Source organism: Vigna umbellata, chromosome 9, assembly GCF_029865625.1.
Source record: "Vigna umbellata cultivar VRB3 chromosome 9, Vumbellata_1.0, whole genome shotgun sequence".
NCBI classification, from domain to species: Eukaryota; Viridiplantae; Streptophyta; class Magnoliopsida; order Fabales; family Fabaceae; genus Vigna; species Vigna umbellata.
The window spans coordinates 51,868,109-51,891,725 of record NC_142173.1 but is presented as its reverse complement, the minus strand read 5'-3'; the positions used below and the strand labels follow the sequence as shown (position 1 = coordinate 51,891,725).

Sequence of the window (23,617 nt, the reverse complement as noted above, 5' to 3'; positions counted from 1 at the left end):
TTGGACATGTTTTTTCTCTAGTGATCACTTTTAGATTCCACGTTCTTATGTTGGATTCACATTCTTCAGTGGAAAGAAACTCCAATAACTCTTCCTTGCCTTTCCGTTCGGATTTTGACCCCCTTTGGTGCAATTTGGGAAGTGGAGACTCCTATTTTCTTGCCTTTGCTTTTGGTGGCATCTTATTACGCATCACTGTAACCAACACCAGATAATAGTGAAGAAATAACAGAAAGATTTTTGAAATTTTGATGAGAAAACATATCGATATCATTAAATTAATTAAATGAGTAAATTGCATTAATATTCTTTCAGTCTTATCATATAAAACTTGAATATGAACCCCTCAAATACTAAATGATACCTAAATAGAGAGAAAAAAGATGTAAATATTTTAAGTGATATTAATGGAAAGAGAGATATAGGAAGAAAGTCTCCATAATGATTAGATGTTGAAAAATACAAAATATTATTATTATTATTATTTATTTATTATTATTTTTTTCATATTACACTTATTTTTTGTTTTATAATAATCCTTTTTATGTGAATACACATGTTAATATGTTTCAAACCATTAAAAATAATTCATGTAATGTATAAGGGACATCGTTATTATGTTATTAAAATGGTTTAGAGTTACTTTTACATCTTACAAAAAAAAAGGCATAAAGATGAGAAATTATAAACGTGGCTTAAAAAGTGAAAAGCCAAAAGAGTTGAGAAAAAATAAATTAGTGTTTTAAGTTGTTTGATTCTTGGGAATTTTTCTTCCAAATAAACTCTTTTTTTCTAGAAAAAAAATATCTAAATAAATTAAACCCAACTTTATTTAGCAATTTAGATTAGATTTGTTGATGATTCAATATTAAAACTTGTATTATCTAATTGTTTGAGAATTGACCCGAAGTGTTATATATGGATAAATTGCTATATACCAAACCAAATAGGTATGATATCTATTTTGTGTTTATATAGGAGAGTTAAATATAAAACGGAGTTATTGGATCAAGACTCTTAAAGAGGTTTTCAATATGATTTAGAAAATATTGTATCTTATAATTATTATGATTTTAGGTATTTATTATATTTTTGAGCTTAAGAATATATGATGTAAAATCATGGAGACTTTAAATAGGAAAACAGCTCCAAGACTTAGGTACTTAAATTATTTTTACTTAAAGGACTATTAACTTTAAATAAGATAATTCATTCATTGTTTTTTCTCCAGTTTAGGGCCTCAAATTCTTGACGTAAGTCATGAGAAGGTCTCTCATTACAACTCCGCTCTTTTCTAATGTAGGTGAAGAATCAAAATTTCAACTATGTATATATCTTTTTACTCAAAACAAAAGGTAATGATAAAATTATACAGAACCTACAAAACAAAAATCCATAGAGGTAATTTCATAATTTCACAATCATAAAAAGTTTCTTATACACTCATTCTTTTTTTTTTTTACATTATCTAAACATATTGATATTAAAATTATTATTTTACAATTTTAATAAATTTACAAACTTAATAAAATAGTTTCTTATCTATAAGAAACTGTTATTTAGAAAAGGCTAACAACTAAATGATTAATTTCAAAATAATACTAATAATATGTATTTTATAAAATATATTAGCATTTTTATACTAAAATTCTATCTTTTATTTATATATATATATATATATATATATATATATATATATATAGTTGTTATTAGATATTAATATTGTTAGTTATTATTTTTTAAATTGTTTGCTTTAAAAATAATATCATTAGTTATGTGTAATTAAATAAGATTTTTGTTCTTTCTTTCTTTATTAGATATTAAATATATTTTATTTTTATCGTGATACTAAAAGATAATGTTATATGCATAACATAAATATTGATACTTTTTGAAATTGTTTCTTTTAGTTATTGTTTTGAAATTTAAACTAAATAAATGGATTTTGTAATTAGTAATCCACATTTTAGTATAACAATGAAAATAATAACTACTAATATTTATCTTAGCAACAATGTATATAACAATATCTTTTAGTATAACAACGAAATTTTTAAAGAATAAAGAAAAAAAATATTTGTTAATTACTCATAACTATTTTTTTTCCTGATATTATTTTCTAAAATAAACAATTACAAAAATAATAACTATCAATATTTTTCTTAACATTATCTTTTAATATAACAATGGAAATCCATTTAATCTTTATAGGAGAAAGAAAAAGAATCTTATTCAATTATACATAATTAATGATATTATTACATTTTTCACATAATATTAGTATAACAATGAAAATATATTTTATAAAATATTTATTATTATTATTATTATTATTATGAAATCAATCATTGGTAGATTTTCAAATAATATTTTTTATATACAAGAAATTATTGTATAAAGTTTATAAATTTATTAAATTTGTAATGTAATATTTTAATATTAAAAGAGCACAGATCCCAGAATAGGAAGAAAGAGTCTCCCAACAAGCCAAGATTCAATTAACAGGACTAATTGTTGAGTTGTAATGGGAGAAATTCACCATTTTTTTCATTACTTGCATGTATTAGAAATTTCTTGTGACTAGTGTGGAGGCAAAATAAAATTTTAGCCATGGGCACCTGATATGAACCACAATTATACAAAGGTTAATTGAGGATTTTTAGGATTAGAACTTGAAGAAAATTTTAAAAATTAGTAAAAAAAAATGGAATTAGAATTATTAAAACATTAATATATTGAATTACAAAACTTCAAAATAGACTCAAGAATCACTCAATTTGGACACATAAAACAAAAATTATGGATAAGAGATAAAATTGGATAAAAACACGAAAGGAGAAAAGAAAGAATCACTATTTCCAAAAAGGCAACACATAAAGGATGTGAACGTCATTTGATATAGTCAAAGATTTTTGAATTACTCACGAATTTAGGAAAATCATTCTCACTAAAATAGAAGCAATAAAACCCAAATTTTTATATATAAACTTCACTTGTATCTTTGATGAAAATGGTTAAGTTTATAAGAGCTAATGACTAAAGTTGACAATTGGACCCTTATTACAACTTGAAAATAAAACAAAATTAAAGCTCATTAATTGATTAACCCAAAACAAAACTTGGTCAGCTAATTTTACAAAGGATTGGGTCATTATTTAAGAAAACTAATAACTTAAAAGAAAAAAAAACAGTCAAGTGGCTTTTAGTCTTCCTTGAATTAGGTCATGATACAATTAATCACCATGATCTTTTTTCCTTTGTATTCTATTAATATGGACAACACTTGTTGAAGAACTTCTTTTGCTTTCCTTGCTTTGGCTCTTATCATAGGTCCCACAAGTCCTTCAAGTGGATCCTTTTTCCTTGCTCATGTCACATCCCCAACAACGCCAACTTGTTTTGGTCAAGAGTTGAGGCTCTAAATCAGAGAACAAATAAAGTATGAATAGTCAAACTCAAAGTTAACTGTACTTTAAGCAAGAACATCTAAGTCCATAAGCCTTAGGATTTTCTTATTTATAGTTTTAAGATTTTATGTCATATATCTCTAAGCTCAAAAAAATAGTTACACAAAAATATAATAATTATGATATGATATCTTCTAAATGATAAGAATTTGCTAATAAAATACAATCCTCCTAAGACCTTTGTGACTAATAATTTTTTATTGTATCTTCAAAACTCTATAATAAGTGCAAAGTAAGTATGACATGTGTTTGGATTGATTCATAGACAATTTATTCATCTTAAGATCCATAAAACATTCATAGGAAATCACAAAAAATAAAATAAAACCCACACTACTACATCTTTCCTCCATGAACGCTCCTTATTATTGCATCACCGTGTTGGTTAGAACAAATCACAAAGAATGAACATTGCCTTCGTCCACCAACATACTCACCATGTATGCTAACTTGTTTGCCATCTTCGACTCAAAGTCCATCAACAATTCCACCCATGGAAAAATTATGTTGGAATATCTTCCCAATCATTTATTCCTCTTTTGGACAATAAAAAAATAATTTTAGAGGACTGATTTAGAATTGATCATAATCTTAAGAAAACTGTTATAAATTTTTAAATAAATAGACAAGTTTATATTCTAATATTTATTAGTTATACACTGATGCAAAATACACTTTCAACCTCGAGATACTAAATCAACTCACACATGGTGACATTTTTGAAATTAAGTGTGTAGTTATTACATTGGTTCTAATATAACCGATGTAGTATGTTCAAAATAAGGAAATTAACTTTTTGTATACATGTTAGATTGGTTTTTTGTACAACTGATCTAATATGTCAATGTTTCTTAAACTCCCTTTCATGCTTAGCGTTTTTGTGTGTGAGAAAATCTCTCCTCGTTTTCTTTCCTCCGCACTTGGTGGTTTCCAACCCCCTCTACAAATGAATTAAAATTGTGACGCCAACTAGGTAGGACCTTCAAAGTTGCTCTTACAAGTGTGTGTTGTTGGTCCTCATGGTGTTCTGTTGAGTCTTTTGGTCAATTGAGTATTCTCACCACTCTTGGTATTACTAGGCACTCTTGGTATCCATCGATATGCTGCTTAGTTGAGTTTAACCCACTTATGATTGTGCAGTATTCTTCATCGCTTCTGGTATCCCTAGTCAACGAATAACTTTCTGTTACCCTATACTAGTTGAGTATTCGCATCACTCCTGACTAGACAATCCTGGTATCCTCTGATGCACTACCTAGATTTCCTTAAATGCTCAGAGTTTCAACAGCAAGTGTTTTAATTCTCTACAAAATTGCAATCAGCGATTGCTTACAAGTCGTTTAGATTATTACTCTTGCATAGAGGATATGAGTATAATACAATACAGTCTAGAGTCTCGTAGGGTGTTTCTATATTTTCTCTCTCTTCTTACAATATTAAGCAAAAATTATAATGAAACTCGAGAGTGTTGCTTGACTATTTCTCTTTTTCTCTTGCTCAGATATTTTCTTTTGCTTAAGCTTTTCTATGCTTCTCTTTTAAATGCTTTTCATAGGATGAGTATTTTTGTTGTAAGCTTTCATCTGTGTTATCCTCTTGATTCTTCCTTTGAGTGATCTTCTATTTAAAGGCTCTTTGAAAAGACATTCATTAGACCGAGCTCAAGGCCTTGAATCTTGTGTATTCTCTTTCTTGCGAAGCAGCTGTTGGTTAAAGTCAACTTGCCAGAACATGCATGTTTTTTTAGTACTTTGCTTGAAGTAGGTTGTACTTTCTTTCAAACACTGCTCCAAGTGAAGAACATTTTGTGAATATGTCTTTTGTCTCTAACATCCACTTATGATATTTTGATTTGAAGCTTATAGATGCATGTAGAATAACTCATCTACAAAAAATAAAATAGATTGTGCATACAACAAATATGTTTTTTCTTATCACTTTTGTTGTTTTTGAACGTTGAACATTTAATGACATTTAATGTTTTCTCATAACAACAAAGTGTTTTTTTATTTCCACCTTTGGGGTAACGTTTGACGTTTAAACTTTTCTTCTAAAGATACCAAGCGTTGAGTATAGACTTCATCGTTGGACGAAGTAATGTTTTAGCTCATGGCATCGTTTAGACAGTGTAAATACATCTTGTGATTTTGCCTATTTAGATAGACAACGTTTAGCATTATTTGTGTTATCTTTGGTATTTTAAGTTTTAGTCTTGTGGTGTGCTTTGTCAATGACATAGTTTGACATTGTTTTGTTTTTCCGAGAACTAAATTGAATACCTTTTAGGTATGATAGACTTTACGCATTTTGCTTCAACTCTCTTAGATGATTTTGACTTGTTAATCGCCTAACACTTCATCTAGTTGTCTTGACTTAGTTGTTTATCTGTTTCCTAAAATTCTAAGTGTTTTCCTAAGGTTTTTTTTATGTTGGGGATTTTGATTCTAAGTCTTATGTTTTCATCCAATGTTGTTTTCATATTACTATTATGTTTAATATTATTTGATTAAACTTCAAAACATAAGAGTGTTTAGGCACATAGACGATTTTGTCTTAACCACACAAAATTGTTTTCTCTTACGGTCACTTCACATTAAATAAATGAATGTTGAATTCTCTACTACATGTATGATCATCAACAATTCTCCTGAGCTGCCATGTTTCCACTACATGCATATAAACATAATATGTAGACCACGAGCATTTTCCTTTTGCACCTATACATTTCAACCTCAATCTTCTTTTATCATTTTTAACAAGTTTTAAATTTCTCTTATTTGTCAATGCATAGGTTTTTATAACTTCTAAAAATTCTTTTCTCTTAATAAAATAGGTCTACACTTTCCATTTATAATCACTCATACTTTTCGGTATAGAAAATGTTACAAACCTTTCCTAACCCTTTTTCCTATTTCAATTTTTAGAGAAAAAAACATACAAAATAAATATTTTTGAAATAAAAAATATGACAAAAATTATTAGAAATAAAAGAACATAAAGCATATTTTAAAATAAATTGAATTAAACTTGTATTATTGAACCCAATTATATAAAATAAAGTATGTATTTTTAAAATATTAAAATTTAAATTTATATATTTTGAAAATTCATAATAAAGTCAATTATTTTTAGAGACAATAGGGAAAATAAATATTTCTAGAATCCAAAAAATAAAACAAAATTATTATAAATTGTAGAAATAGAACATATTTGGAAATAGATATATTTAAGTAGAAAAAATATCATTCAACCCAAATAAAATAAAATTTGTTATAACTGTTTTAAAATATTGGAATAAAAAAAATTAAGATATCTTGAGAATTTTTGGTAGAATCTATTTTTTTAATAGAGAAAAATACAAAACAAACATATTTAGAATAAAATAAATAAGTAAATTATTAGCGAAAGAAGAAAATAAAACATATTTGGAAAAACAAAACTTATTTAAGTAAAATTTATTTTGTTTAGGTCAAAACAAAACAAACAGGAAAAAAAATAGCTAAACCCTAATTGTCCATGTGGTCTCGTGGTATAAATAACGAAGACAACACCAACAAATCTTAACCTCCTAATCTACAATTGCATTTCCATGGTGCCGCCATAGTACTTTTTTTTTTCTCTGTAGTTCCATTTGACTCTATTGGGTTTTGGCAGTGATTGATAACATAATGCACCATGTAGCCCTTTGCATTTCCAAGTTTAGATGCAAGGAAATTACGGGATAAGGTTTTTCAGGTGCAACATTTATCCACGGCAATTAAAATTCATGGTTTTGGGTGTTCTGTTTTTCGCCCAGTTTGCATTGTTTTGCCAAATAGTTTATCTGTTACATTGATTTGTTCAATTGAATGAGCGAAGCAAAATGATGAAGTCAAAACTTGTCTGATACTGGCATGAGGATATATTGTTTCATAAGGTCTTCAAAGTTCTCTGATTGCTTTGCTCTGTATTGTTGTAATTTGATTGTTTGGTTCGATGGGTGTGACAATTAGGGTTTCATGTTGTTTGTATTTGATGGATAGCACTTCGTACTTGTCAAAGATCTTTTGGTTTTAGTAGTATATCATACGAAGATTTTTATTTACTTTGTTGATGCTACGTATTCTGATTTGGTTTTAGTTAGTATTTCTGTTAGAAGTAGAGAAGGGGAAAAATGAACTGTAAAAGGCTAGCAAAGTGATGAGGTTTTAATATCTGAATATTATGTGGAATCATCATTCATAATGGTCTTCAAAGTTCTCTGATTGCTATGCCTTTGTTGTCATTCACAATTGTGTTTCTTATTTTAATTGATGGTTTATTTTTCCTTTTATGATGATGATGTGAAGAAAATAGTGATCAAATTCTAATGGGAGTAATCCGTGATGTATCACCAGTCACACTACATTCCCCTTCTCTTCTTTTGAAATATACCTTAAGACTTTGCATTTTGTCATCCTTTTTTTCATCCTTTTACCCATGAACATCTTGATGTTTTTAGGAAATTTAATCAAGTTAGATGTTAATCTGACAAAATGTACATTTTAAGTCTTGCACTATTGCCTTGATAAATGTGTTTGTATAGAAGTAAATGTGTGTGATTGAACGTTGGCATATTGTCATCTCATCACCTGATAGTGATTCTAAGTGCTGAGGAAATGAAGGAGTTGAACACAAGCACCAAAATTCTTAATCTGATGTGCAATAATCTGTCAGATTATACGAGCATGGTGCAAAAAAAATTATTTTTCCCTGGGTTTTTGTTTTGCTTTATTTGTCGTTATAATGACTTGTGAAGTATAACTGGGGAAGGACATGTGGGATTGCAATTCAGTCTTCTAATTGTCATTGGACTTGTATCTAAGTGTGTCTACAACATCACTAGGAAGCTACATTCTAGTTATGTTTATCGCCAACACTCAAATATCTTGTTCAAAAAACATAACAAGCAATATCTTGGAGCTGGTTTGAGTTAGTATGTCTAGTTGTAGATGGATTAACTGTGTAGGAGGGAAATTTTTTACTTTATTCAGCCATTGGATTGATATGATGGTCTGGATTTTGTCTCTTGTTTAAGAAGTTGCTTTAAGTTAGTATTTTTTAAGTTCATACATTTTTTATACTAAAATTATTTAAAGAATTATTGTGTGGGTAGATGAATTAATGCAGATTTATTTTAACTTATTCAGTAATCCGAGTATTATTTATACACTATTGTCATTTCTTTAAAAATTTATTAGGAACATTTGTTAATGGTTGGAAGTTTTGAATGTTTTAAAACAATCAGTAAGTTTGACATTTTCTTTGTATTTTGTATGTAGTTGAAGTCACCACGTAGGTTTATGAGTCCTTTTGATAAGGCTAGATGGATTCATAAGTTGAACTAATGTGATCTGCATTTTATGAATGGGGGAAACAGTTTGACTGGCTTGTATTTTTTGAACTGAAAATACTTCATGACAATTTCCTAAAACTTTGTTGTTAAGAGTTCTTCAATTTGGATCAATTTTACTAGTTGAGATGGCGGCAAGGACGTTAGATGAGTCAAACTAATTAGATTACTCAAAGTGAAGCATCATACGAAACAAGAACTAAAATGTCAAACAATGGTAAAACTAAGCACTAGAGTAAACTGAAGAGTAGACTCGATGAGATTTAAAATGAAATGCATGCCAGACTAGGAATAAAACGAGTTCTAAAAGAAGAAATCAGTAACAACTATTCTAACCCGGTGTTTAACACAGGGCAAGTGAGAAAACAGCGACTGGTATGGCCATATGGCACGAAACAGTGACTTAAAACATAGATCAAGGACTTTGGAGATTATCATTGGTTTACAATTTATCTAGCAGAATAAACCCGTGAAAAACTAAAATTTAGAAGCAAAATGGACAAAGAAACATTATGTAGAAAATAATTATGAGTTGTGCTTAAACCATTCATATTGAGGCACACATATTGGATTCTAGGTCAAATTGAATCTATTTTGGTCAAAGATTAAGCTAGTTAATTTTGATAGAAGTTTGAATCGAGATCTAGATTGAAGGTCAAATTGAGTTGGTCTTAATTGAGCATATCCAAGATGAAAGGAAGTCAAGTAAACCTTGGTTGATGGTTGAGTCGAGCTAACCTCCAAGTTTAATATCGAGTAAGAACAAGCCATGCTTACTTGTGTCGAAGGTTGAGCCATGCTGGCTTGTACCAAAGGTTGTTGATTTGACTTGGTTATATTAGGTTGAGTTGGTTCGGTTTCGGTCCTGGCCAAATGTCAAGCCAAGTTTGCTTGAGTCGAATACCCAGGGTAAGTTCTACCTGTTGAAGGTTAAGCGTTGTTTGCTAAGGGCCATGTGTCGCATGCCAAAGGTCAAGTATTACTTGTTGAAGGTTATGTGTTGTCCATTAAATGTCATGTGTCGCTTGTTAAGGATTATATATTGTCAACCAATACTAGATGTCGTTTGCTGATAGCTAGGTGATGCTTGTTGAAGATAGCTAGGTGATGCCTATTGAGGATTGTGTGCCTCTTACCAAGATCATGTGTTGTCTGCCCAAAGCTAACGGTGATCTATTCGGCCACAAGCCGGTCTTGTAATTACAATGTTTGATTGTTTCTACCCAATCACAACCTAGCCTGTATAACGACCATTACTTGGCCATAAACTGGTTTGTCGGACTAACAAAACTAATGACGTATTACTTTGTAACTTAGGAAAATCTAGATCATACAACTAACACATGAGGTAAATGGGTCACTAGACCCATTTATACGCTGTCGTTGAAGCTATCAAATTAATACTACTTTTTAAGGCAACTTCAGTATTGCCAAATAGTATTCAATAAAGTAGATAGGGTTAAAGTAACCCTGAGTCGTCTCCCAACGAACACGGAATTGCTTTTGAATATCTGACTCTTATGCTATGCAATGCTTATGAATAAAGATGATGTTTGGAGAATGTTTTAAAAACAATTATGATTAAATAGGATAATTCCACTGCTTTTTCGAGATAGATTCGTCATCGGTTATTCACGGATAATTGTTCAATTGATTATTGTTTAAGTTTCAAATTAATTAAAGTACATTCTCAGTTAATTTGAGGGCGATCATGCATTTAACCAAAGTAAATTCTCAATCAAATGCAAAACCTTTCTAGATTATTAATAATAAATTCAATCAAAGTACATTCTCAATCAAATTATATTGTGTTTAATCATGTCTATTCTTAAATCTCCTAACCAAGTTAAAAGTTAATCAATCAAAGTAAATTCTCAATTGATTATAGTTAAAATTATTACTACCAACCAAAGTACATTCTCAATTGATAATAAAAACCATTTAATCATATGAAAGTTTCTAAATTAAATCAAAGTAGATTCTCAATTTAAACCTAGAAACCCTAAAACTCATATAATCAATATGCATGTAGATTCAAACATATTATGACACAAAAATCTTTGCTTTTAACAAGATAGAGAGATGAAAGACATAGAGACAACAACTTAAATCAATAATCAAAGTAAACAATTGCATTAACTGAACATAACCTCAGAAGTTGAATACAAGATGAAAGAAAAGCGAGAGGAGTATGAGGGAATCCATGAAGTGAAGTCCCCTGTGTCTCTCTAAATAGGCTTGATTGGGCTTGGACTCTGAATATTCAGTTGATAGAATCTTTTATCTTATATCTTCCAAATAACTAAAAGATTTAAATAATTATAACATTATTTGGAAGATATTTTCTGTTGATATTCCCAATTTAAATTAATTCAACAATTGAATTTTATTTTTTTATCTTTTCTGACTTTCTAAAATTACACAAATGCCCTAAAATTTTCTCTATCTGCACTTTAGCCCCTTCTGAATTTCTGAAATTGTAAGAAAGCCCTTCAGTTGACCAGCTTTGACCAGAGGAGGGCGCGCCCAATGGGAGCTCGACACGTGTCAAGCTCCTCCCTACCCAAAATTAGGGTTCAGAATTGGGGAAAACTCCTGTGTCGCCGCGAGAACGCGTTGTTCTCTACGCTTGTGCCTTCGCGGTGGTGATGATGCTTCTGTCTCTGGGTTTTCTGAATGCAGGTGCGTGTTGATGATGGGGAGCGGCGGTCTTGCGGTTTCATATCCGGTGATGACGGATGGAGGTTGGCGTTGATGGAGACGCGATTGGGTTCCGAGAATAGGAGAATGGAGAAGATGAAGATGGTCGAGATGCGAGACCGTGGTGGTGATGGCGAGACCGAGGCGGTGTTGTGGAGATGGTGAGAAGCGTGAATCGTGGTGTGTTGAGGAGGATGGAACTCGCAAGATGATGATGCCGCTTGAAGATTCTCGCAGCGGAGGTGTGATGCGGCAGTCATGGAGGTTTTGCTGTTGGCGGTTTCACGATATTGGCTTTCGCGATTCTGGGTCTGTGTTTCTTTGCAGGTTCTGATGCGGTGATGGAGGAAAGGTTCACAGCGTGGTGGTGGCACGACAGTGATGGCAGCTGTTGATGGATGCGTCAATGGTGCGCGAGAAGCGTGGCGTCGCGGCGGCCATGAATGTCGCGCTTTGGTGTTGGCAGCGCGACAAGGAAGATGGTGGCCTGAAGATTGTCCGGTCATGGCAGCGGCGTGATGGTGATGATTTCAGAGGAAGAGAGGCGCTGTGGTGGCGGAAAGTGTGGTCGCGGCAACGGTGCGGCAACTTCGAACTCTTGCGTGAAGAAGAGAGTACTCTCGTGGTGGTGTTGCTGGCGGCGATTGGTTGCGGCAAGATGGTGACCGACGGGGGTTGTGTGTGACGGCTCGACGGCGCTGAGGTTGGCGGCGGAGCGGAACGGCGGCTTATGGCATTGGCGGCTAGGGTTTCTGTGGAGAAGGTGGAAGATGATGCTCATGGGTCAGGGCTGAGGTGGCGTGTTCTGACTGGTTCACTAGTGAGTGCAAGGATCAGTGATGTGACATCATCTGAGTGGTTCAATATGTTAGTGGTGGACTGCCACGTGGCATGATCTGATGAAGTTTGGCTTAGGAGGGGTGTGTATAGGAAACTTAGGGAGGTGTAGTAGAAATCACGTAGTGTTTGGGCTTGGTCTTTGGCCTGTTTCAGAAATAGGAGTGTATGTAGGGATTTTAGGAGGTGCAAGGGTAAAAGTTGCCTGTTTGATACATCTGTACATTATTTTCCAAATAAAATCTGATTTTGGGCCTTTAATTGCCATTTGGACCAATAGAACTTATAATTTCAGCTGCACAAATAAACGTAAGAACATCCAAGAATATTTTATGCGCTAAAACTCACTTTTTACGTCTCTTTAATTTCCAAACCCAACAATTTCAATCATTACAAATTCACTTAAAATCAATCATTTAAACACAATTATTCTATCAAAAATTTAAATTTTAAAGCATAAATGTGGACATAAATATGCACTCAGCACCTATCTAGACCTATATAGATGAGAGATCACAAACGTCATAATTATCTTATAAATAATATAAAAGGTAAATAACTTACGTTTATTATTATAACATAAACTACTATTTAATATACTCAACTAACTTAGGCGAGTTAGGCACATCTCCTCTCGGTCTTAAACAAATGTAGACCTTGAACATCTTAATTTAAAGAGTAAAAGTCTTCAAGAATTTTGAAAAATCTTGATAGAATGTATCCACCCGTATAAAAACACTTCCTTTACCTCTATTTCTTCTCAAATCCATATTTCCAAATCCATTTTGAAAAATAAATACATCCTAAGTTAATGTAATATTTCATACCGATCTGTCTCTTATAATATTAGTTTATTCAAAATGTATATAAAATTATTCAAATAATGTGATAAAGATATTTAAGGTTTAATAGTGAGAAAATATTATATTACAAATATAAAATATTAAAATAATTAAATTATAAAATTTTCGATATAACAACTTTTAATTGAGAAAAAGATAAATAATTTTTAATTTTTAAATTATTTTATAATAAACTAATTTATAAAAAATTCTTATAACTTATTATACATAAAAAATATTCTAATTTTAATCTTATTTTTTATTTTCATATATTTTTTAAGAAGTTTCTACGTTCCACTTTTTTTTTTCCTTTTTATTATTATTTAGCTCTTGGTTGTTATTTACATAGAAAAAATTGTAATATAACTCTCTTAAACACTTTTTTCTAACATATATTTTAGTATTAATAAAATTTATAAATATTTTGATAAATTTTACTTTAACTTCACCAAAATTTATATTGTTTAATAACTTTTTAGCAAATATTAAAGTGCTAAATTATATTTTTTATTTTTTACTTGTTGAAATATATGAATAAGTATATTTGTATTTACTTTTCTTTATACACGTATGTATATCCATTTTTCTTTTTACAATAACAAATTTTTTATTAAACTATAAAATAATTTTTAATTATTAAAATAAAATATTAATATAGTATAGAATAATTTTTATAAAAAAGTAATTATAAAAATAAATTATTTTTATAGTTTTTTATTATAAAAATGTTATTTAAATTCAAATAAATAATTATTAAAAAGATAAAACTGAAATTTTGTTATAGTAATTATTTGAATTTAAAAAATAATTGCTATAAAGGTAAAACTGCAAAAAAATTATACAGACATAAAAAGTGAATCTAGATTAAGACTTGTTTTGATTATTTTCTTTTCAAAATTTTCATTCTAAGTATTTATCTTTTGATTATGGATCAATTTGATCCTTTCAGGATTTAGTACATGATTTTTATTTTTTTATTCAAAATGTGAAATTTATTAGTTAAATTTACCTACATGAAATCTATTTCGTTCAAGTAAAAAAATTATGAAATTATTATAATAAATGTCACAAACAATTGGAAAATATGATATCAGTTTTTCAAATTTCCAATCAATGGTTAGTCTTATTTCTCACATTATTTTCTTGTCATGTTTTTCTTTTGATAAAATGATTTTTATTACTATATTGATTTGTATTAATATAGGGTATATCATATAGTTTACTTACAAATTGATATACTTTTATAATTTTCACATTTAAAATCGTAAAAACATATGAAAATGATGTTTCATAATTAAAAATATAACTATTTTAATAAGATCAAATTAATCTATTTTAATATCAAAATAAATCTTAAAGTAAACGAAAACATCATAAAACATAAACTGTTTGACCGAATACTAGATCAAGTTTTCTTGTTCTGTTTCTCCAAAACCACAACTACATCACTTTCTTCTCTTTCTCTTTCTCTTTCGTTTTCTCGGAGTTTCTTCTTTCAATGGATCGAACCCAAATTCTTCTCGTTGGGTTACCACTCTTCCTTTTCTTCTCTGACATTCTCAACCTCTTCGTTCCTCCACCTCCTCCCAAAGATGGTTATCGCACTTTTGCCGACCCTAAACCGACCCCTCAACCGAACCTTCATCAACCTCTCGAATTCCCTGCGCAGGTTTCTTAATTCCCCTCTTCCAAATTCATGATTTTGCTGCCAATTCCATTTTTTTTATCTGGGATTCTTCTAATCGTTTTTTCCTTTTCAAATTTTCAACAGAAACCGAGCGGTTTTGGCCCAATTGGAGCTGGCCACACTGTCAGCATTGACTTCTGCACTTCCTGCTCTTACAAGTTGGCCCATATTCTTCCTTTTTTTTCAATTCTATTCTAATTGTTTAATTAAGTTCTGATCATGGGGTTCTTATTATATGCGTGATAAGTTGTTATGTGGGGTTCTAATCTAGTTGGAAGAGTATGGTGTAATTGTTGTTCGTGTAAAGTTGGTGCAATATTGTTTTTACTATCATTTGGGGTTCAGGATGAAAGCGAATGGTAGTGGTTGTGACTTTTACGTTCTTCACATCATGAATGTGGTTATTTGCCTATAGAATGTGTTTCCAAACACCTTTTGGTTTCTTAGAATTGAAATGGAAATGATGGACTAGGAAAGGTAAGCAAAAGCAAATAAGATGACTGAGAATGTTATCTGTGTGGCTGCTAAGTTGAACAAATGTAATGCATACTGAACTGTATCTAGGGTTGGTTATTTGTTAGAATCACACAACTTCTATTGTGTTTAATTATCTTGGTCTCAGACTGAGTTATGGTTATTTAGTCAATGGTCATTTATAATAAATTAATAACAGATGAAATGTGTTTTGTTTTCCTTTTAGTATTGTTGACCTATATTCGAGTTCTTGCTTTTCATATTGTCAGAGTGTATCTTTTGGTTCATGGTCAACTCCTCCATTAGTCCTTTTTTTAAGTTTGAGTAATTTATTGTGCCCTCCCTTGAAGAAAGCTTGAATTACTCTGCTGTTGCTTCTTAGTTTGAAAATTACTTAGCCCATCCTTAGGAGATTAGTGTGTGCTATATTACAGTTTGTTTTGCTGTGAATGAGTCTTGTAGTGGTGGTGAACAACTACGAATGAATCTGCAAGGGTATTTTTCTTCGCAATGCTGCTTCTAGAGTTATTCAGAACTTATCTAATTAGTTAATTATTTGTTTTAGAACTTCTGTCGATGAAAATGATGTTATAAATACCACATGCTTTAGAATTTCAAACTTATAATCCTTATTTCATCTTTTGAAGTTTCAAAATCTATAGTAGAGGTTCAAAACTGGTTGTCAATTATGCGAAGAAATGTTACCAGCAATCACAATAATGAAAGTCATATCCCTCTACAAAAGTTAGTTTCTTAGATGACACATATCAGTCGGCTGGGTTAAAAGGCTAATTCTCGGACATATTGTTTACCATGACGTGATCCTTGTTTTTAACAACAATTTCAATCTCCTCCTTGGTCTCCCCTCCCTTTCCATGGTGCTGGAAACCAAGCTCTTTACTCTCCTTATTGGTGCTTCCAGTAGCTGTCTTTATGTGTTTAAACCACCCTAATGGATATCTTTCATTTTTTCCTCAATTGGTGCTATACCAATGAGATAAAAAACTATCATAAGATACTTGTTCTCTATAGAATGAATTAACTTTAAGCATATTAATCTCTCTGGGAAGGGAGTGTAACCCTTAGAAATTTAGGGAAGGGCTTTATAGTTTAAGCTTTTTAAGGGGAGGGGAGTGTCATTTATTCTAAAAGTTTTCATTGTTGGTGTTAAAAAGTTAAATTGGTGGTAATATTAATCTTTCTATAACATTATGAGAATTTAAGATGTGTTTGAACTAGTAAAGTTAAACAAATTGGGCTAGACTTTGCTTGTTCTAGCTGCACTCGTCCTTTATTTGTTTCATTGTAGAATCCTCATATTTACAAGTAGACAAACAGTATGTAATTTTGGTGCCTTTTTCTGCAGGGGAAATGCAGTAACAGTTAAAAATATGCTGGAATCTGAATTTCCTGGGATTAATGTTGTTTTGGCTAACTACCCACCTCCACTTCCAAAGCGCATTCTGGGAAAAGTAGTTCCAGTGGTGCAAACTGGAGTTATTGTAGCTATAGTTGCTGGTGACCAAATATTCCCTAGATTGGGAGTGACACCACCACTATGGTACTATTCATTGCGTGCCAATAAGTTTAGAAGCATTGCAAGCACTTGGCTTCTTACAAATTTTCTTCAATCCTTCCTTCAAAGCTCTGGTGCTTTTGAAGTATATTGCAATGGCGAATTGGTAAGTCCTTCAGAGCATATTATTGTACCTCGTTTACCTTTACATTTGAATACTTTTCATGGTTTCCTGATCATCTTGTTCCTTTGAACATCACAGGTTTTCTCCAAACTGAAAGAGAACAGATTCCCTGGGGAAATTGAGTTGAGGGATCTTATTGGGAAAAGAGTAGTTGACACTGGATTTGTCAGGTATTGAAAGTGCTGGTGTTGCCTACAGAAACTTCCAATAGCTGATTGCAAGATTTGCAAGATTTACCGAATGATAATTTGAAGTTAGACCACGACTAAGATACATGAAACAAGTTGAAGCCCAGCCAAATACATGTTATAAAGAATCAAATTTTTATCTTTAGTGTATATTATGTACACTGTTAGATTAGCTAGTGAATCTTGAGCAAGCATTTCTCCTAAGTTATCACATTTGAAGCTTCTTTCCTTTTCAAATTTTAAATTTGGCTTTCATAAAGAAATATTCCTCTATTTGCAAACATTAACAAATTAAACAGGTGGTTCCTATGAGTTTAAAAAGAAAGTGATTAACCTGAGCTGAGAGATGTTTAAGATCAATTGTACAGTTTCTGTTAACTTCTGAAAGAGCCTCTTTTTCTTTAAACTATGTATTACATAGATAATATTAGAAAACATAAGTGTCTTGGTGAATTTCTTTCATTCAATCTCATCTGAAATGATCATTGGCAGCAAATAATCTACAATGCTTCATCACTCCATTCACTTGTTGATTCAACCCTATCTGCCTCATCATAGTTATAAGGTCCAGAATTTTATTTCCTGTTAAAAAGTTGTTCTCTGTCAGCAAATTCTGTCCTTGAACAACATTCACATCTACCTTATGGACTCCTCTGCAGCTTGTTTCTCTTATGCTGAATTGATGATTATTCTCCGCTATATTGGAGTTAAGATATTGCAGATGGTGTTTTGTCCATAAAAATACCTCCAGCTGCAGCATGCAGCATGTTCTTATTAACTATTGTCAATCCCTCATAGAAATATTGCAGAAGAAGTTGTTCACTTATTTGGTGGTTGGGACAGGTTGCACACATTTTGTAACCGATTTTTTTTATAAGAATAAGATATATTGGATTTTAAAGCCTTTAGTTATTAAATTAACGAGTGATATATAAATGGATACATATTACAAATATATGAATAACTATATTACAGAAAGCTATTATAAGTTTATTATTGTTATTAGCGAACCAAATATATATTCCATAAAATTTCAATAAGCACTTCAAAGCTTTAAAGCTTCAAACTTTTACAACTTCAACTTCAGTCAGATAAGTGTAAAAACTAGTTGGAAGCTGTCTACTCAATTCAGTACTAGAATAGCTAAAAAGTGCTAACTGTACTAAACTAGCCTAAAACTCTGAAAAGAAATTATCCTAACAATTTTAAAATAGTAAATTCTAACTAAGAAACAACTCACATTACTAAAATTACCTAAAACTCAAAATATGACCAGCTAGAACCTAAAACTGATGACTAGAATAGGCTAAAATTGCTAAAAGCGTGTATTGAACTAAGCTACCAATTAAACCTGTAAAAACACTATCTTTACATCTTTCAAATCCTAAAGGATTACTAAAAGCTGAACTAGCTAAAGGAAATTACTAGGAAATCAAAATCTGTTTACAGTACTTACAATTAGAACACCAAAACTATAAAAGAAAAAACTAAAAACTGCACTGATTTCAAAATCTGATTTTTTTTTTAAAAATAAACTACTTAACAGCAAATTAAATCTATAAACAACTTTAAAATCATCTAACTCAACTAACTATATCTATGTCCACTCAAGAATATAACAAATGCAAAATATCACTATGGAAACCTAGAAAACTAGTTAAAACTAGTTATAACAAAACAACAAACTACACTGATCCTAAATAACACTTAATACCTAACTAAAATAATTCCTACAAGTTACAAACAGCAAAAAGACAACGAAAAATAAAGAGAACTGAAAGAATCATGCAGAATCTTAAATTTCATCTATGCACTAAAATTTGAAATGTGAAGAATATTAACTGTTAGTAAGTAGATGAACCTATGAAACTGAATCTTTACCCAAAGCATTATGTACAACAACTAACAAACAAGTTTCAATGCATTAAACTAAAGTACTTAACAGGTATTCAGACAAGTAAAACTAGAATGCACAACTTAACTCTATGTCTAAACTACTACTCCTAAAACAGAACAATACTGAAACATTATTCAGAAGTATATTCAAAACAGTAAGACTAGAAAACATTTAGCGGAGAGGGGTAGGAAAGATTGAACCAGAATGGAGTTGCAACTTGAATGCAACTGATATAGAGTTTGGAAATATGTGCAGTAAACTTGCAACTAAGCCACCACTGATTCTTTCAGCATCAGATTCACCACTTCCTCATTTAATTTTTGAAATAGTCAATGGAAGATGTTGAGTTGATTGAAAAAAATTCCAACATTACTACCACATAACTCAATCTACTATGAATTAGTGACAACAATTTTTCACAGTTCAGAGCTTTTCATCAATACTACTAAGAATTGACTACCTACCCTCGCAATTCAAATTCTTCGCAGATTTTTCTTTCTTATTTTTTATATACGACACAATGAGTATTATTTATGCTATGCAGCAAGATAAAATGTTTAGGGATACAGCGATGCATTAACTCTGCTTATTGTAATGTGATTATTCTAAAGGCTGGTATACACAATGAAAATGAAACTTTAATCAATTTCTTCAGCTTGTTCTAGACTTGGGATTTACTAAGGGCTTATATCTCTCAAGTCTGAAATTCTTGGAAAAACTGGTGCTGTAACAGGTGATACAGGTCCATTATTTCTGACATCCTTCACTGCTGTGCTCACAAGCCTCTTCTTCTTTCAGATTCTCTCAAGTCCAGATTCCAAAGCTTGTTTTGCACCTGCCTTAGACCTTGTTAACATGTACCTTACTCAAACATCAAGGTAAGTTAGCTGCTGTATAAAAAAAATCCAACTGTTATTGAGTTAACTTAATTACAGCAGCACAAAATAATTGACAAACCTGCTTTTTACTCAAATGTAACACACACATATAGTCTAATTCTCTCCAACCAGTTCCTTACAGAGGGTACAAGCGGACACCATGGGAACCTCGTTTCCAGTCCTTCTTCGTTTTCCTGTTTTTTTTTTTTTCTTTTGTGAGCCTCTCTTATCTTTTGTAAGAGATTTTATTTTATAAAATTTGATATTAAAGCCTTTACAGAGACATTTCACTTAAAAGTTAATTGGATATGTATTTTGGTACATGACAACCTTAACAAAGTTAAGCGAGCACAGACAGACCAGACAGTTGAAGAAGGTAAAACAGAAGCATGATATAAAGGCTGAATTTATTGATTATTGATAGTAGAAAAAGCCATGTGGAGCTCTACTTATTTGTTACAATGTCGGACACGATAATTCGAAGCTCAGTGTGAGCTCTCTCACATGTATCTTACTAAAAACTTATTCAGTAGAGACTGCCCAAAATTGAAGATAATGAACCCTTTCTTCCCTTATGCCCTTCCTCCCTCTGCTGTTGCTCAGGCTGTGCATCCGCAAAGTGGGATTTACTCTGCTTCTTTATCAACTTCTCAACCTTCTTACCAGACGCAGGGAAGCTAACCTCCAACACCTCTGTAGGTATCTCGCTGATCACATTGTCTTTCCCACCTTCAAATTGTAAATAAACAATCCCATCACCCAAGTTTCATATGGAATAAAAACAAACAAGACCACTATATTCAAATTGAAGGAGATACATAATATATATATATATATATATATATATATATACCTGCAAGGAAATTCCTCTGGTTGTTCTCAGCATTGATACCGAAAGCAAAGAAATTTAGATTGGAGGTTGCGTTGATGGCAACTGGATAAGCTGCTGGGATTACAAATACATCGTCTTCAGACAACTCAGCTCTATATCTCTGCACTTCCAAGCTTTCCTCTTGCTGCTTCTGCTGCTGCTGATCGCTTAGGCCAACAAGTTCAATCTTTGCTTCTCCTTCATTGATCACCATTATCACTATGGCCTTAGAATTGTAGTGTGGCAAAAGAAGGCCTCCCTGAATTTTTTAAGAAAGAAACCATTATTAATTAGGGTCTCAGTACTGAGATTTTCCAATTACGAAGACAGTGAATAGTAGAAATCAATTGCTGAGTTTGTCCATGTGGTTTTCCTTTGTATTACCTCTTTCATATCCACAGAACTGATGAACACGTCCAAGTCCTTAAGTTGGGGGTTTTTCTCTGGGGTCATCTCATACCACCTTCCGAATTTGTTTGAGTAGATGGGTTTGGTGTTTCTCAGGTTGAATGGTTCATCTTGGGAGGAGAGTTCTTTCCTTGAACTAGATTTGGCATGTTTCATCAGTTCCTGAATCTGTTCCCTTTTAAGTTCTACAATCACTCCCTCTTGCTGACTCTCTTCCCCTTGCTGCTGTTGTCTCTCCTCTCCAAATAGAACCCTGTTTATCTCCTTGAAGTCGCTCTATAAAAATCATGCAAATATAGATAATGATATATATCATTCAACAAATGTGAAATTTAGACAAACTACTAGCTAAATGGCAAGGCAAATATGTGGTTAATTAGATGTTGTGATCTTGCTTACATCGAAGGAGGCCTCTAGAATATTCTTGCTGAAGCCTCTCAAGTAGGATTGTTGGGCTTCTGTGCTAGATAGGAAAAAGTCCTACAGGACAAGCATTTAACGTCAAATTAATCAGAGAGAAAATGCAAGTTAGAATAAAAAAAGTTAGTTCGGAATCACAAAAATGCGCTACTTGAAATCTGTGAGGGTTGTTAACAGGTATGGCGAGTTTGATTATTCTGAGATTCTCGTTGTCGTCAGGGTTAACCAAAAAGAAAGTGGTTCCTGCAGGGATTTTCTGAGCATGGCCTTGCTCAAGAATGTAGGAGTCTCTGCTGTCAGGGTTCACCAAAGTGAGTATGGCTCTCCCTGTAATTAACAAATTGATTACCATCATTGAAAGCAAGTGTAATGATGTTGAGTGAGTAGTGATTAGTTGATTACTTACCATTAAGGACGACTAGGAGGAAATCGGCATCAGCATGGTGAGGAAGAAGGAGGGTGTTGGGTTTGGACTTGAACTCTACCACACGGTAGTTTTCAAGATTCTGAATTTGTTTGGAGCGTTGGTCGAACCTGTGGAGGACCCGAAGGTGACCATATTGGTTTGTGAATAGAGTGTGGAACCTCCTGTCGGAGCTGAAGTAGAAGGGGTTATTTTCTCCTCTTGAATCAGACTCTTGTTGGCTCTCTTGGTGCTCCCGGTCAATGCCGAAAGAGACAGAAAGTGATGCCAGGAAAAGAATTCCCAGCAACAACTGAACCCTTACTCTCAGCATAGTGTAGTAGTATTGAATATCGGTTGGGTTGGGGTATTGGATGGATGATGAATGAAGTGAGGGATCTTAGGGGTATTTATAGGCATTATATAAGAGAGAAGGTCCTTGCAACATGCATGAAGATTTGGGCATGGGATGACACGCATTTGCACATGTTGACATGTGTTCAAGTGAAGAAATTGAGGTGGCGAAAGATAATGTGGTTGTGGTGATGATGGAGGTAGGCTCAGTAGCATTTGGCTGTGTGTGGACTAAGAAACAAGAACTGTATTAGGTGTTTCAAGTGCATGTTGAGTACGTGTTGGTGTGCATGGCTTTTGTCATACATGGACGCGGCATCTCGATCATCCAGTGCGGTTTTCGTCTCTATTTTGTGAACGTGGACATGGTTTTTGAAAAGATACAGTGCTTTTTTGTTGTCTTTACATCGGTCTCATTTCTTTCGATTAATTTTTCTTGCCATGAATTTACTGATTGTGTTATACGTGGCTATTTAGAGTTCAACAAAAAGAGAATAACTCATGTCGTGGACATCATTCATATATGAACGATAAAATGACAGAATAATTTTGTGTTTTTGGTTTTTTACTGCTTGAAACTGTAAAATAAACTTAGTGGACAACCAACCACCCATCATGGGTCTTCCACTTTCTCCAAACATCTCCATTCTGCTCCATCCATCCATTACGTTGCCCACCATACCACTATAATTTGGATTTTACTTTTCAGCCTACTCCCCTACCACAAATGTTTTGGATTGTTTTGTCTTTGCTTTGTTATAAATAGAAGCACCGTGTGTGTGTAAAATCATCATCAAGGAAGTGAAAGAAAAATAAATAGTGCTTGTGTAGTGTGTTGTGAAGGAAGAGAGAAATATAGTGGTGTATGTAAATTTTTAGAGTGTTGTGAGAAAGAAAGAATGAAGTATTCTGTGTGAACTTGTATTTCAAAGTTAGTTATCAAAAGAGATAATTCTCATATACCAACAGAAACTACACGGTTCTACAAACTTTTTTTATCATTTATTTTCAATCTAAAACAATCAACCAACTCTCTCTACAATTCAAAAAGGAATTTGAATGAAAATTAATCAAAACAGTGGCTTGATCTTAAGTCTGCATAAAAAAAATAGCTTGAAAT

General features: G+C 32.0%; 2 protein-coding genes and 2 non-coding genes across 4 annotated transcripts; 3 read left to right on the top strand and 1 right to left on the bottom strand.

The window, feature by feature from the left end:
- Positions 1–7,323: 7,323 nt before the first annotated feature.
- On the top strand, positions 7,324–7,406 carry LOC124827013 (small nucleolar RNA R160). Its single transcript, XR_007027916.1, has one exon. It is a non-coding gene; the product is annotated as a small nucleolar RNA R160 (small nucleolar RNA).
- A 231-nt stretch (positions 7,407–7,637) lies between these two features.
- On the top strand, positions 7,638–7,716 carry LOC124827011 (small nucleolar RNA R160). The gene has a single exon (XR_007027914.1). It is a non-coding gene; the product is annotated as a small nucleolar RNA R160 (small nucleolar RNA).
- Positions 7,717–14,616: 6,900 nt separating this feature from the next.
- LOC124827009 (selT-like protein) lies at positions 14,617–17,503 on the top strand. Its single transcript, XM_047299982.2, has 4 exons — positions 14,617–14,886; positions 14,989–15,062; positions 16,745–17,060; positions 17,157–17,503. Exons 1-4 carry the CDS (start codon positions 14,716–14,718, stop codon positions 17,253–17,255), a joined length of 660 nt encoding a protein of 219 aa, XP_047155938.1. The 5' UTR covers positions 14,617–14,715; the 3' UTR covers positions 17,256–17,503.
- A 2,928-nt stretch (positions 17,504–20,431) lies between these two features.
- LOC148193844 (beta-conglycinin beta subunit 1-like) lies at positions 20,432–22,544 on the bottom strand. Its single transcript, XM_088098502.1, has 6 exons — positions 22,147–22,544; positions 21,892–22,067; positions 21,720–21,800; positions 21,297–21,596; positions 20,895–21,171; positions 20,432–20,770 (listed from the first exon to the last, which is right to left on the bottom strand). Exons 1-6 carry the CDS (start codon positions 22,475–22,477, stop codon positions 20,568–20,570), a joined length of 1,368 nt encoding a protein of 455 aa, XP_087954628.1. The 5' UTR covers positions 22,478–22,544; the 3' UTR covers positions 20,432–20,567.
- Positions 22,545–23,617: the final 1,073 nt, after the last annotated feature.